Below are 16,408 nucleotides of genomic sequence, written 5' to 3' on the forward strand. Positions count from 1 at the left end.
CTGATATTAGCAAATCATGACTTCATACCATGCCATTATATTAATATAGTAAATCTTAGGTTTAGCATTGACTTCTGATTTCTAGAACCTCACTCTATCTGTAAATTGTTCATTCCAGTTATAAAAGTAATGAAGTATATGAAAATGTTTCTGTTGTCATTTGTCTATATCAGAATGCATAAGTTATGAGAAAAGCATGCTTTTTGTTTTTTAGTGTGTATCATTTAACCTCTTGACAGTCATTAGGTTGACAGTGTTCACATCTGAGAGAACCTGATTTAGGTTCTTGAAAGAATTTTGTGAAGGCCAAAAAAAAAAAAAAAAAACTGGGTGTAAAAAGCTTACTATATAGAAAGAGCAGGCAGGATGTAGTGGCTCACACCTGTAATCCCAGCACTTTGGGAGGGCAAGGCAGGCAGATCACTTGAGGTCAGGAGTTCAAGACTAGCCTGGCCAACATGGTGAAAACCCGTCTCTACTGAAAATATAAAAATTAGCCAGGCGTGGTGGTGTGTACCTGTAATCCCAGCTACTTGGGAGGCTGAGGCAGGAGAATCGCCTGAACCCAGAAGGTGAAGGTTGCAGTGAGCCAAGATCGTGCCACTGCACTCCAGCCTGGGCGACAGAGCGAGACTCCAAAAAAAAAAAAAAAAAAAAAGCTTACTATAGGAAGGCAATACTTACAGATCTGATGGGATAGGCTTACACTTTGTTGAATGAGCAAAGATTCTTTATTCAACAAAGTCTTGAAGTGCTTCAAAGTTTCACATTTTCTTTTTTGTACCTATTTTCTGTACCTTGCTTAATTTCTTCAGAGTTGATGTGGAATATTCATTTTATCCATTGTTACCTTGAAAACATCCCCTTAGGGGAGAAAGTGAGAGTCACCTTTGTACAGGAAGTGTGTTCAAAAGAATGAGAAAGGTTTTTTTCTAGACCCTTCAACCAGCATCTTTTCTAGTCTGCCTTGAGTTAGGTCCTGCACCTGTTCCTAACCAATACAGTCTGTCCAGGGTAGTAGAATTATCCAACTGAATTTAGGTCTGACCAGCCTGGGCAACATAGTGAGACACCATCCCTACAAAAATGTAAAATCTCAGCTGGGCATAGGGATGAGCCCCGAAGGATCACTTGAACCCAAGAGTTTGAGATTCCAGTGAACTGTGACTGCACCACTGCATTCTGGTCTGTGCAACAGAGCGAGACCCTGTCTCGAAAACAAAGAAAAATGAGTTTAGGTTTTAGTCTTTATCCTGAGAGCTCTGAGTGAAATTGGCTTTCTGTGAAATTAAGATAATTTCTAAGATAGGAAAACCACAATGTCTACTGCAGGCAAGATTTGTATCTTGTTTATAGTTGATCTCCATGGCCTAGCACAGTACTCTGTGTCATAGTGTGATCAGTTGAAGTCAGCATAAATGTATGGCCTTTGTTTTTGTAAAAGAACTGTTCATGTGTTTAATTACAATTTATTTTGACTCAGGAAAACTCATTTTATTCAACAAGCATTTTGGTAAATGCCTACTGTGCCTGAACACTGTTAGAAACTAATATGAGGATGACTTGGTCATTCATTGGCTCTGCTTTCAAGAAATTCAGTCTAATAAAATTGATTTTGCTGAAAATTAAATATGTTTTATATTTTCAACAAGTTTAGCCAGACTTCTGGTTCTTTCTCATATTTCATCTCATCTGGAAAGAATTTACTTAGGCTTTCTTCAGTACCATTTCTATTGCTTTCTTCCTGGGTAACTGGCTAAATTGATCTACCTGGTTAACTAGATCTATGATGTTTCTATAATTTCTCATGAAGTTAAAATTTGTTTCTTCAGCATTTTTGGTGCTGGCTACACCAATTTATGATAACGTAAGTGTGGATATGTAGTGCAAGTATTTCTGGCAGTATTTTACTATTTGCCATTTCTTTGAATTCTGTGTTGTCCATTTGATCATGTTATTGCTTTTCAAATTCAGATCGAAATGTAATTAGATGGTTAATTTTTAAAGTATATTTCTGATTTATATATTTTGTTAAGACTTAATTTGAAAGATTATGTCAGTGGCATACATTTTCGCTAATTTAAATTTGGCTTTCTATACAAACTTCTTAGTGTTTATAGCAGCGTACTGAATATTTTGTAAAAGCATAGTACAGATTATTGAAGTTACTCATTTCTGCAGCAGATTAATAGTAAATGTTAAGTATGTGTCAAGGAGGCACTTCTGTAACATAGATAATTGTGTTCTTATGTTAATGGACAGTTGTTACTATTGCAAGACTATAGGTAAATTTATAGGTTTGCCAATTTATGTACACCAAAATTTTATATACTACAAATTGTGTCAATCCTAGGAGAGGTTTTTTACAGTAGATGCAGTGTTACGATTTCTTGCTCTGTAATGTTTTCCTGTCATCTCAGCTAAAGTGTGGATGGAGTACTCAAGTAAATAGGGCTTAATCTGTGACTTTTAAAGAAGAGAAACCCCAGAGCATAGGAGGGTTGCTTTTTAAAAATAGTAGTAATTTTTGATGTTTAGAATCCTTACAACAAAATATAAGGATATGACAAAAGAGATCTTATGATTGTATCGTAGTCAAAATAAAGGGTACAACTTGCATACATTGTATAACAATTGTTTTGAACTTTTTGGAAATTGTTCTTAGCCTTTGAAAATCTGAGTAAAGGTTTGGGTATTTTCCCTAGAAAAATGCACATGCACAAAATTTTACTGGAGTTTTAACGGTTTCAAATACTTTCTAAAGGCCTGTGGATCCCAGTTTAAGAAACTCCTTGTATAAGATGAGAGGGAGGAGGAAGACACTGAAATTTGGGGAAGCTGGGTAGAAATCCACCCATTCACTTGAATAGTTAGTTGCTTTGCTAGAACTTTCTCCAAGTGACTCCAGGTTTATTTTTTGTTAAGTTGTTAATGGCATTAATAAAATATCTGCCACATATATAATATATGTTGAAATGCTTTTTAGGAAGATGTTATCTTAGAGAATAAAGGTTCCTGAGTCAAGGTTAAAATTAGTTTGCCTGATAAGTATGTACAAAAACCTAGACCACATTTATTTACTCTGTTGTTTTTTATTTCCTCTTTTCACCTAGTGTTAGCATAAAGGGTGTGAGAGAGTCTTCACAATGTAAGTTTTCTGAAGTGTGTTTGGACTTTCAGCCAGCACTTACAGCTTTTATAGGCTTAAAAAGGGGATTAAATAAACCTTTAGAGTGCTGGGTCCCCTGAAGGCTTCTTTCTTACACCAGTGTGTTAAACTATAATGTAATGCTGCTTCTCACTGCCTGATCACTTTATATTGTAGTTTAATTTTGTTTTTCTATGTTATAACCTTTCTGAGGGCAGTTATGGTTATCATTCAACTTTGTATAACCTGCAGTATTGTTTCTCAGTCTTGAGTCGTGTATGGACCTTTTTTGAAAGTTAAAATTCTCAGGCTTTTCAGAAATATATCTGTAGCTATTTCCCAAACTTGAGTTATTGGTCTTTGTTTTTACTAGTCTAGCACAGTGGCTATCAACCAGGGTCAGTTTGGCCCTCCAGGAAGCATATGGCAATGTCTAGAGACATTTTTGGGTGTCACAACTGGAAGTAGGAGGTTGCTGCTGGCATCTAGTGGGTAGAAGCCAGGGTTACTGCTAAACATTGAATTGCTAAACTGTGAATTGCAGAATTCACAGGCCATCTTCCACAACAAAGGATTATACAGCCCAAAGTGCCAATAATCTTGAAGTTGAGAAACCCTGGTGTAGGAGACTATGTCTTGAAAAAAATGTCTATGAAGTTCTAGAAGTCAGTCATACAAGGCATGTTTGTATCTGTTCAATAAGAAAGGTAGGGTTTTCCATATAGGTCATAGCGTTTTCTTCCCCAGCCTCACCGTGATTGGGTAAGAATATATTTTCAGGATTATGTTAACTGTGGGCCAGAGCTACATGGTATTGTCATTTATCATACTCGACTGTTTATCATTCATTATTCTGCTATAAAATGTGTTGCTTCCGTTCCATTTTCATACTAGTTGAGGTTGTCATTATTTCTTACCTGCATTATCACAAATACCTTTTTTAAAGAAATAAAGATTCTATTTTGAGCTAATTGTTGATTCACATGCTATTGTTTTTTTTTTTTTAAAAAAAGAGAGACCCCATGTGCTCTTTGCCCATTTTCCCACAATGGTAATATCCTGCAAAACTATAGTACAATATCACAGCCAGAGTGTTGACATTAATATGACCTACAGATCTTATTCAGATTTCCCCAGTTTTACTTGTACTAATTTGTACATGTGTATATTTTGTTCTTTGCAGTTTTTCATGTGTATAGGTTTGTGTGTCCCTCCCATAGTCAAGATGTAAAACAGTTCCATCCACTAGCAAATTAACTTGTTTTGTCTTTTTATAACTACATGCTTTTCCTTCTCCTCACCCATCCCTAACCACTGATAGCCACTACTCTGTTTTTCATTTCTATAATTTTCTCATTTCAAGAATGTTATATAAATGGAATCACAGGGCATATAACTTTCTGGGATTGGCTTTCATTTAGCATAATGCCCTTGAGATTCAGCCAAGTTGTTGCATGCATCAACAGTTTGTTCTTTTTATTGCTGAATAATATTCCATAATATGGATACATCAGTGTTTTAACCTGTTGAAGGACATCAGGTCATTCCAGTTTTTGTCCATCTTGAATAAAGTTGTCATGAACATTAGAATACAGGATAAGAAACTGCCAAACTGTTTTCCAGAATGGGTATACTATTTTATTTATTTATTTATTGAGATGGAGTCTCACTTTGTTGCCCAGGCTACAGTGCAGTGGCGCGATCTCAGCTCACTGCAACCTCTGCCTCCCAGGTTCAAGTAATTCTCTGCCTCAGCCTCCTGAGTATCTGGGATTACAGGTGCCCACCACCACACCTGGCTAATTTTTGTATTTTTAGTAGAGACGGGCTTTCACCATCTTGGCCAGGCTGGTCTTGAACTCCTGACCTCGTGATCCACCCGCCTCAGCCTCCCAAAGTGCTGGGATTACAGGCATGAGCCGCTGCACTCGGCCTGGGTATACTATTTTAAATCCCTACTGGCAATGTATGATGGATCCAGTTTCTCCACATCCTCACCAATATTTGTGGTGCAGCAACTTTTTAAATTAGGTTTCCGTGTTCCATTCACCATTTTTTTCAAACTGTTATTTATGTTGCTTTCTGGGGGGCAGTGCTAAAATAGAAGTGCCTGATCCCTGTCCATACAAAGTGTATTTGTAACCTCTGTATAAAGTTCCAAATACGTGAGTTAGGCATCTAAAGCCATTTGCAGTATGGCCTTTGCTGACCTTTTAACCTTATTCATTCCCACACGTACTCTTAAGCTCCAGGTACATCAAAATAGATGGAAAATAGTAGCTGGCTCAGAGCTGTTGTGAAGATTAAGGATATGCACATAGTATTAACAAGTGCCTAATAGATAGTAAGCAGTAAATAAATGGCAGTTTCTGGTGATTTCATAGTCTTCATCCCGACATATAGTAGGCACCCAAATGTTTAGATGAGTAAAGGACTTATGCACTAGATCCTTTCTAACTTCTGAAAATGTCCCTGACCTCATCCATTCCTATATAAGTTCTACCCTTTGAATCCAGATTTAAGTCTTAAATTTAGTTATTTTGACATTTAATCGCATATTATTTTGTTTGTGCTATTAATGACTGGTAGCGAGGTGTTTTTTCATTATAACAGACTATATGTTTCTCAAGGGCCTTAAATTCCACTGATTTTTAATATCCTTTACAGCAAACTAACATGCTATGCACATAGTATAGTAATTTCTTCAGTTCTTACAGACTGTTGAAAGTACACCACCTTTTTTCCAAGTGAATTCACATACAGTTGGCTATTCTTCCTGTAACTTGATGATGTGAGTAATCATTATTTCATATGAATCCTGATTAGGTTAGGATGCTTAAGCTTAGACATACCTGTCTAGTAACTCCTATAGGAATGAAGAATTAGGTAAATGAAACTGTTACCATAAATGGTATATAAGCCAATAGTACTTCGTATATTAACAGAAATCTTATGTGTGAAGGCTTTCCTCTGGTGCCTGTTTTTAGTTGTTTGCTTCTGTCAATGTTTACTGAGTATCTACCATGTGCTGTATATATTGTGCCAGTTACAGGAACCAAAAGGAAATGTGACCAGATTTTAAATAGTATTTTGGAAGTTGTACCAATAGGGCTTGTGATACGTTTGCTGTGGAGAGTAAAGGAAAAGAGAAAACCAAGGTTGACTCCTAGGTTTATGGTTTGAGCAGTTGGGTAGATTTACTAAGATAGCAAAGACTAAGGGTGAAAGGATTCAGACTAGAAAGAATAAAGACAACTGCTTTTTATGTTTAAAATATCTGTGTTGACAAATGAGTAGAAGTATCAAAGTCTAAAAATTAGATGTATGAGTCTGGTACTCAGAGGAAGAGTTATCAGGATGTATAAAGGATTTAAAGTTTTGGGATTAGATAAATTCACATAAGGGCAGAGTACAGCTAGAGAAGAAGGGAGAACTCACAACTGAGTTTGGGTAGAAGAGTTGTTGGTAGATGAAACTGAAAGGAAATCCTTAGTGGGAAAAGAGAAAAGCTAGTGAAGAGTATGATATGGGAGCCAACAGATCAAGTGTTTAAGGAGGAAGTTCAAGAAAGAATGTTGCTGAGAGATCAAGGATGAAGAAAAAAGTTTCTTATTCATTTGATATTATCTGGTCTTGACAAGCGGTTTAAGGGAATGGTAGGGAAAGCCAGATGGAAGTGGGTTGAAGAGTTACTGGAATGGGAAAAGTAGAGACAATGGATGTAGATGACATTCAAGAAGTTTCGCTGTGAAAGGGAGCAAGAATTGGGGCAGTAACTAGAAGGCAATGTGGGATCAAAGGAGGGTTTTTGTGTTTGTTTTTAAAGATGAGAGAGATTGGAGAGTATTTATATGTTTATAAGAATGACCCAGGAGAGGGACAAATTGATGCTATAGGAGAAAAGTGATGGGGAATAGGAGTGATTCTGAAGGAGAAGAAAGAGAGGAAGGAGAATCAGGATTTAGGTGATGTGTAATCCTGTGATCAGGATTTAGGTACTGCAGTTATTATAGAGGGAAAAGATGAAATAGAGTAGGGTTATAGTTAGATTGGTCCTGGCAATAATATGAGGGAGTTCCTATTTTTTCTGCTTCTCAATTAAATGTGATTTCAGGCCATTAGGAAGGGAGAGGAAGGTAGGTAGTGCCTGTATTACTTGGGTTTTTTAAATTTCAGAATATGCTGGGATATGTGGAGAGTCTCAAGTATGAGACAGTATAAAGGGACCAGAGGAAACTCAGGTTGAAAGTCATTGGAGTAAAATATGATTTTAGATCTTTTCCGTTTTTGGAAAGAGAAGGATTAAAATTTATATAATTTTTGCTATACTTACATGAATATAAATGATGTTATAGAAATGGGATTATACTGTTTATAAGACTTAAAATTTATCTGGTGTATGTGTGAATCTATTAAAATCAACATTCAGTGCTTATTCTTAATTTGGGCATACTTGACCTGACAAAGTAAAGGAGATCCTTTAAAATTGCTAACTCTTGGTTTCCATAGAAGTTTACTTATTTCTGCTATAATTTGTTGCTGCTTGATAGATTGAATTCTAGATCATTGTCAAGTGAGTTTGCTTGTATGGTTAAAGGCTTTTTGCCTTAACAACTCCAATGTTAATACTGCTCTTTTAAAATATACATATATATTACTTAACTCTTTGGAGTCCTTTGTTTAAATGGCATGTGGTTGGTTGGGTTTACTTTTACACTAAGCCCGAGAATCTTTTTGTTGTAGTTGATCCTGTTACATTTATATTTATTTTATAAATTTTGGCTTCCTTTTTTCTTGTTTTCTAGTTTTTATTCTTCATTAGCAAAGAAAAAAAAGAAAAAGGAAGGAGCTATTAATTTATGTACTTCATATTTTTATCTTTGAATATATTGAACTCCTATTTCAGTTTACCATCTTTATTCCACCTCCCAAATAGTATATTATTGTACCTGTTATGCAGTAGTGTAATTATATTATCTCTCATATCTCATTCCCTCCTCTCCCTTTATATAGGGTAGGTTGAGGCTTTTAGTTCTGGCCTGTTATCAGATTATTTTTACATTTTATAGCTTTACCTACAAAATTATAAATTATATTAATAGCCATACCACTGTTAATTAGAATTAGTTTTACAATATTCATTGTTCACTGTTACATTTTTCATATCATAAATTCTCCAGTGTAAGTTTTTTTTAGTTGATTTTGTATCATGTGGTTAAGATTTTTCAGGCGTTTGAAACTATTATAATTTAAATATAATTATTACATATTTGCAAACTTTTTAAAAAAATGTATAAGTTGCGAGTTATACATGCCTAAATGACATACTGGCTAAGAATTCTTGACACATGTTTCCCGTGAACATTCCTGTAGATGAGTCTTCTGGCTTCCAGTTTTCCGGAGAACTCTGAGACTGTCCTGCTTTTTTCCCCCCCACTGTTGGTCATTTGTTTCTTCTGCCTGGATGCTTTTAAGATTCTTTGTAGTTTACCAAGTTCAGCATGATATGCCCTTAACTTGTTGATTCACTCTTATTTGTTGTTTATTTTTCCTGGTACATAGTAAGGTCGTTTAATCTACAAATTAAGCTCATTATTTTAGAAGAGACCTCAAGTATCTCTTTCTGGACCATTTGTACTAATTTATTTCATAGTGTTCCAGATGTTTGAGGTATGTTTATGAACAAAGCAGATAAAAATTCCTGCCCTTGTGTAGAGCTTAAATTGTAGCTGGGGAGATCAAAAAAAAAAAAAAAAAAGATGGTACATGAGTAGTTACATAGTGTTGTGGAGAGAAAAGGCAGGGTAAGAGGAACAGAGTACTGGGGAGGGGCTGGGAAAGACAGCAGTAGGATTGCTTTTGCTTTTTTTTTTTTTTTTTAAGAGATGGGATCTTGCTGTGTTGCCCAGGCTGGAATTTAAACCCCTAAGCTCAAGCTATCCTTCCATCTCAGCCTCCCAAGTAGCTGGGATTGGATTACAATTTTTAATAGGGTGGTCAGTGTAGGCCTCATTGAGAAGGTAAAGGGAACGGCCACTACAAAAGTGCTAAGGCAGGAGCATTCCTGGCATATTAAAATAGCAAGGAAACCATGTGACTTGAGGAAGGCGTAAATGATGAGGGAAATTAGGTCAAAATGTAAAGGAGCAGAGTCCAAGGCATGCAGATTGTACATGTCTATTCAAGGAGCCAACATTCTAGCTCTCTGTAGAGAATGGCCTGTAGGGAATGGTGGTAGAAGCAGGGGATATTAAGCAGGTGATGCAGTAATCCATATATGTGAAATGATGATAGCTTTATGGGCCAGGGAGTTAACAATGAAGATGGTAAAAAGTAAGTAGATTCTGTATCTCTCCATTTGCTTAACAGTTGGAAGTAGGGTATGAGAGAAAAAGGAGATCGAGGATGACTCCAAGATTTGTATTCCAAGCAACTGAAAGGATAGAATTCCCAAAAACAGATGGAGAAGGCTGCAGATAGATTACATTTTAAGGAAAGCATGAGAGGTTTTTCTTAGACTTTAAACTGATGTTGTTAGGGTGTTTTACATTAGTTTAGGCTTCAGGAGAAAGAGCTGCGCTGGAAGTAATAATTTAGCTTATCAGCATATAGATGATGTTACCAAGAGGGTGAGTATAGATGGAAAAAAGAAGACAATCAGAGCCTGGGGCTGTGGCTCAACCTGTAATTCCAGCACTTTGGGGGACCAAGGCAGGAGAATTAAGGCCAAGGTGTTCAAGGCTACAGTGAACTATAATCGTGCCACTGCACTACAGCTTGAGTACAGAGCAAGATGCTGTCTCAAATAACAGCAGCAAAAGACAGTCAGAGACTGATTAGGATATTCACAACATTACAGTGTTGATCAGGAGGGACCAGAAAAGGAGACTAAAAAGGGGAGAGCAAGTAAGATAACAGGGGTGGTCTCTTTAGAAGTCCAGTGAAGAGACTGACTGCTGAAAAGTCAAGATGAGAACTGAGAACTAATTATAGAAATTTTGTCTTTGGTGACCTTAATAAGAGCAGATTGATTTAGTGGAGTTTTGAGGGTGATAACTAATTTGAGTGCATTTAGGAATGAATGGAAGGAGAGGAATTGGCGACATCTTCTATAGATTACTTGTATATAGTTTGTCTGCAAAAGGGAGTAGAAGATTGAGACTTCTTTTTTAAATGAGGGCAAAACCCAGTGTTTTGTGGTGTGTATAATAAAAATGATATAGCAGGAAAAGGAACTCTCTGATGGTCTTTTCCATTTTATTTTGATCTTTTCAATTATATTGAATCTTTTATTTGCTACTTCTAAGCAGGTTTTTGTTTCTGTGATGAGTTTTTTCTTTCAGTTTCTTTACATTTCATCTGTTGTCACGCTTCTTCTTTGATTTTTTTTTTTTTTTTTTTGACAGAGTCTTGCTCTGTCACTAGGCTGGAGTGCAGTGGCACGATCTCAGCTCACCGTAACCTCCCGGGTTCAAGTGATTCTCCTGCCTCAGACTACAGGCTCACGCCACCATGCCCAGCTGATTTTTGTATTTTTAGTAGAGGTGGTGTTTCACCATGTTGGCCAGGATGGTCTCGATCTCCTGACATTGCGATCCACCCGTTTCGGCCTCCCAAAGTTCTGGGATTACAGGCGTGAGCCACCACGCCTGGCCTCTTTGATTTTTTTAATTTCAAGAATCACATGTAAGAAAATAGAGATCCAGTTTTCTTGTTTCCACAGCTGGTTCTTTGAGAGCCTAGTAAACTGCATTTCGCTGTTCAAGTTTTGTTCAATTTTTGGTTACTGGTGAAGCATTTGAGGTGTTTGGTTTTTTAAAAATGTTACTGTAGTATTTATTTGAAGATGTTGCTGAGGTGACCCTTTGTGTTGCTGGTATTACTAAAGTAGGAAGAGCGGTTTCTGGAAAGGGCTGTTTTCTTCTTCCTAGTCATGTTTACGTATACAAATGAGAGTTTTTAATATGTTGGACACTTAAAGAGATGTAATTGCTGAATGGAATGTTTGTTTTACTGTGATGTGCTTTTGCAGATAAGAAATTCGCTTAAGTGGCTAGAAAAAAGACGGCATTTGCATTTAAGTAGAAGTTCAGATATGAATGAATGTAGTAATGAATCAAAAATTGGATTTTTGGTAGGGCGCGGTGGCTCACACCTATAATCCCAGCACTTTGGGAAGCCAAGGCGGGCAGATTACGAGGTCAGGAGATCGAGACCATCCTGGCTAACGTGGTGAAACCCTGTCTCTACTAAGAATACAAAAAATTAGCCGGGCATGGTGGCAGGGCTTGTAGTCCCAGCTACTCAGGAGGCTGAGGCAGGAGAGTGGTGTGAACCCGGGAGGCGGAGCTTGCAGTGAGCTGAGATGGCGCCACTGCACTCCAGCCTGGGCAATAGAACAAGACTCCGCCTCAAAAAAAAAAATTGGATTTTCATACTTCAGAATTTGTTTTCCACTGTCCCAATTATTTTATTAGAGGTACCATTTCTAACTAAAGGTTTATCAAAAACTAGATATAAACAATAAAATTACCATGCTACTAATTTTTCTCTTACATTTCAGAACTTTGATGGCATTTTATAGCAATTGTAATCATCTAGTCTTAGTTTATGAAATAGGTTTCTAGTTACATAAATCATTTTGAGTTGTTACAAGTTTATAGCTACACATCAGGAACTGTCAACCAAAGGGTGCTTATCAGAATTTTGTGGAGAGTTTTTCAAAAGTCACATGTTTTAAAAGAGCACCTTGAAGTGTAAATGATTAAGAACTATCACTTACAGAAAAAAGGAATCGTATACATTTTTGTTCATCACAAAAGCTAGTATAGGAGTGTCTAATCCAAAACTTTATTTTTCTGCATAGAATTTTCCTTTGTAGCAGTGTCATTAATTAGTGGAAAAATTAGAAGTCACATAGGCTCCCCTCCCCTTGTTATATGTATGGATTATAATTTGACTGTCAGAGCAGTTCTTTATTTCTAAAGTATCCCTTTTGAATTGGCCAGAAGTTCCTTATATAAGCTACTTAGCCTTTCATTACATTAGATTGCTAGCTCTGAATCTTGGTGTAACTGCAGATTTAAATAATTTGCCCTTATAACTTTATGGACCTTGGGACATATTTACTGGCATAAGCCAGAGAATCTATAATTTTGCTTTCCTGTCACAACCCCCAATTTTATTTTAATTAAGTATTCAGGGCTGTCTGGATAAGGTTGAGACTTCACTTTTTCCTCTTTCCTATGACCCCGCAGATAGGGATAGGATTATTTCAGAATCATTGGAAAGTTTAAATTGACTCCTAAATGCTAGTGCTAAGAAAAGGAGTTAAGAGGTGATTGGAACATTGAGTTGGCTAGCTAGTTTGTTTTTCTTAAAACTTTATATTCCTCAGATGGTATTACAGACTGTTAAGATCCCTTCCTTCCTGTTGTTCCCACCATAGTCTAGGCATTGCCATTTTCATTAATCTACCTAAGTGTAGGCCAGGCGCAGTGACTCACGCCTGTAATCCCAGCACTTTGGGAGGCCGAGGCGGGCAGATCACGAGGTCAGGAGATCGAGACCATCCTGGCTAACACGGTGAAACCCCATCTCTACTAAAAATACAAAAAATCAGCTGGGCGTGGTGGCACACGCCTGTAGTCCCAGCTACTCGGGAGGCTGAGGCAGGAGACTGGCGTGAACCCAGGAGGCAGAGCTTGCAGTGAGCTGAGATCACGCCACTGCACTCCAGCCTGGGCCACAGAGCTAGACTGCGTCTCAAAAAAAAAAAATCTACCCAAGTGTAATCTCTTTTACCACTGCATTTATCTCCAAACAGAAAACATCTGCTTCAGTTTTCATTTTTCTAATCAAATGATAATATAGCTAATAGTTGGTAGGCTGCAATGCACCTTTGTGTTCCTGAGAAAGAAAAGAACTCAGCCACTGTACTCCTGCCTCAACTTTGAGGTTATAGTCTCTTCATTTCCACTTCCTTGCACGTTGTTCTGTTTTGGTGGTGGTCGAAGTGGAGGGATCATTTAAGGAATAAGGATCCACACCACTTGACTTGCACTTGGCTTGCTGAGTTAGGTCTTGAGCCAGAAACAGACACTCCAATGCCCCCTTGATAACATTCCAGACACCTAGTTGTGTTTGGTTTAATCTGCACTTAACAGAGTTGCATATAATCTGCATCACCAGAGAATGATGGTATAAGAGGATTTAGAAGTTAGGTTTCATGAGCTCTGAGAGTTTGCTGGATGGAGTGACCTGAAATTGAAAGGATTTAATTAAGTATTTAAGATATTTAAGATATTCAGAGACTCAGAAGAATACGTTGAAGTATGCATTCAAGACAGACTTCCAGAAATAATGAGAAACTAAGATGAAGACCATTGTTTTCAGGCATTGAAAGCCCAGCCTGTGCGCCTTCCCCTGCCCACACATATACATTTTTCTGATTAAAATTGATACATTTTTGTCCAATTTGAAAACCAGTACGACAAATATGACAAATATTAATGGATTTGTGATTTATGCCAGAGAAAATAAAAATTTGTAGATTAAACTGAAAAACCAACAAGGGCTGTCAATAAAAGTGGCCTAATATCCTCTGAATTTCTGAAAACTTGCCCATCTTTGTATACTTCAGAAACTCTCAATGGGATGTGCACAGTACAGTCATCTGTAGGAATCGTTGCTATACCCTGCTCTAGAGAGTGAATCAGAATCTCCTCAGTAGTTTGATTCCCAAAAATACTTCCTTAAGTTTTTGAGATGTTCATTCTTTGGCTAAGAATCATTTTCCCTCTAATGCTACATTGAAGTTAAACTGTGAAAATTCTTACTTAATTTTGTCTTTTTACTATCCTGAAAATGTTTTGTACATTACTTATGAATGTTATCCTAACATTTAAGTAAGCATCTGGCCGGGAGCGGTGGCTCATGCCTGTAATACCAGCACTTTGGGAGGCCAAGGCGGGAGGATCACGAGGTCAGGAGATGGAGACTATCCTGGCCAACACGGTGAAACCGCGTCTCTACTAAAAAAATACAAAAAAATTAGCCGGGTGTGGTGGCGGGCACCAGTAGTCCCAGCTACTCAGGAGGCTGAGGCAGGAGAGTGGTGTGAACCCGGGAGGCGGAGCTTGCAGTGAGCCGAGATCGCGCCACTGCACTCCAGCCTGGGTGGCAGCCAGACTCCGTCTCAAAAAAAAAAAAAAAAAAAAAAAGCATCGGCTGGGTGCTGTGGCTCATGCATGTAGTCCCAGCACTTGGGTAGGCTGAGGCAGGTGAATCATGAGGTCAGGAGTTCGAGACTAGCCTGGCCAACATGGTGAAACCCCATCTCTACTAAAAATACAAAAAAAAAAAAAAAAAAAAAAAATTAGCTGGGCTTCGTGGTGCATGCGGTGTGGTGGCGGGCGCCTGTAGTCCCAGCTACTTGGAAGGCTGAGGCAGGAGACTTGCTTGAACCCGGGAGGCGGAGGTTGCAGTGAGATGAGATTGCGCCACTGCTCTCCAAGCTGGGTGATAGAGCGAGACTCCGTCTAAAAAAAAAAATAAGCTACTGGGCGCAGTAGCTCATGCCTGTAATCCCAGCACTTTGGGAGGCTGAGGCGGGTGGATCACAAGGTCAGCAGATTGAGACTATCCTGGCTGATACGGTGAAACCCCCGTCTCTACTAAAAATACAAAAATTAGCTGGGCGTGGTGGCGGGCGCCTGTAGTCCCAGCTACTCCGGAGGCTGAGGCAGGAGAATGACGTGAACCCGGGAGGCGGAGCTTGCAGTGAGCCTAGACCCTGCGCCACTGCACTCCAGCCTGGGTGAGAGAGCAAGACTCCCTCTCAAAAAAAAAAATAAATAAATAAGGCCGGGCGCGGTGGCTCACACCTGTAATCCCAGCACTTTGGGAGGCCGAGGCGGGTGGATCACGAGGTCAGGAGATAGAGACCATCCTGGTTAACACGGTGAAACCCGTCTCTACTAAAAATACAAAAAAAAAAAATCAGCCGGGCGTGGTGGTGGGCGCCTGTAGTCCCAGCTACTTGGGAGGCTGAGGCGGGAGAATGGCGTGAACCCGGGAGGCGGAGCTTGCAGTGAGCCGAGATCGCGTCACTCCACTCCAGTCTGGGCGACAGAGCGAGACTCCATCTCAAAATAAATAAATAAATAAATAAAAAATAAAAAGCATCAGTAGGTAGGAAGAAAATGGAAAAATAAGGGACAAATAATGGAACTAACGGTTCATGGAGTTATATAGCATCATTATACAATCAATAATTAGAGCTCTTACGTTCTTACAAATATAGATAGACACAGAAAACTCACTCGGACCTGCTTCAAGAGACCAAATGAAATTAATATATCACACCTAAACTGAATCAGGTATTGCTTGCCCCTAGTTTGTCCCTTGTGTTGGCATTGAAAAGTGATATTTTCTATTCTCTCCTGACCTATCAAGTCTGTTATTTTCCAAAGAGAACATTTTCTTTCAATAAGCCATTTTTTTTCTGTTCACTTATGTCTCCAATCGAGTTGCTACTTGTGGCAAAATTTATTTAGCGAGTCATATTGGTGGACATTTAGGTTGGATGTGGCTATAAAATTTTTCTTTTGATCCGAACCGTGTATTTACATTGCTCATTACTATTATTCTGAAATTAATTTTAATAGTGTTAACTTAAATATGTTTTCTTATAGCAGAAAAAGAAAACTAAGAACTTCAATCCACCAACACGTAGAAATTGGGAAAGTAATTACTTTGGGATGCCCCTCCAGGATCTGGTTACAGCTGAGAAGCCCATACCACTATTTGTTGAGAAATGTGTGGAATTTATTGAAGATACAGGTAGGATAGAAGAATCATTGCAAGAGATTTGATTTTAAATTTCACTTTTGATACACCAACAGTTTGTCAAATGTTTGTGATTTGTTAATATAGTTCTCATTATTAGGATTGTTTAGTATTAACTCCATCTGATCAGGTAACCATCTGATATTTGAAAGAAGTTTTTGTTGTTGACCAGTAATGCTTTTATTGGACTTCTCTTGAAGTAATAAATGGCTAAGTTGAATACTAAAATGTTAAACTTACCTTATTCTGGAATTTAGAATAACTTTATTAAGTTATGCTATTTAGTGAAGAGATATAGTTATGGTTGGAATAGTGTGGAAGTTTTCCATATTTTTAAGTGCAATGCTGTTTACTTGCATTACCCATTTTACACATGGATTTTTCTTTTAAAACTTACAGCAATAGTTGTAA

At 38.0% G+C, this 16,408-nt stretch overlaps 1 protein-coding gene across 7 annotated transcripts in view; it reads left to right on the top strand.

Annotated features, from left to right (window-relative positions):
• The window catches only part of ARHGAP5 (Rho GTPase activating protein 5), an 86,891-nt gene that overhangs the window by 25,016 nt on the left and 45,467 nt on the right, over positions 1 to 16,408 (top strand). For 4 of the 7 annotated variants that reach the window (XM_016925972.4, XM_054666455.2, XM_016925971.4 and 1 more), the window contains exon 3: positions 15,844 to 15,991. The exons of 1 other annotated variant lie outside the window; for it this stretch is intronic. In XM_016925972.4, the coding sequence (XP_016781461.1) occupies positions 15,844 to 15,991 (148 nt within the window). The remainder of the gene's footprint in view (positions 1 to 15,843; positions 15,992 to 16,408) is intronic. 2 more of the 7 variants (XM_054666456.2, XM_016925973.4) reach the window with 1 other exon arrangement.

This window comes from Pan troglodytes, chromosome 15 (genome assembly GCF_028858775.2).
Source record: "Pan troglodytes isolate AG18354 chromosome 15, NHGRI_mPanTro3-v2.0_pri, whole genome shotgun sequence".
Lineage (NCBI taxonomy): Eukaryota > Metazoa > Chordata > Mammalia > Primates > Hominidae > Pan > Pan troglodytes.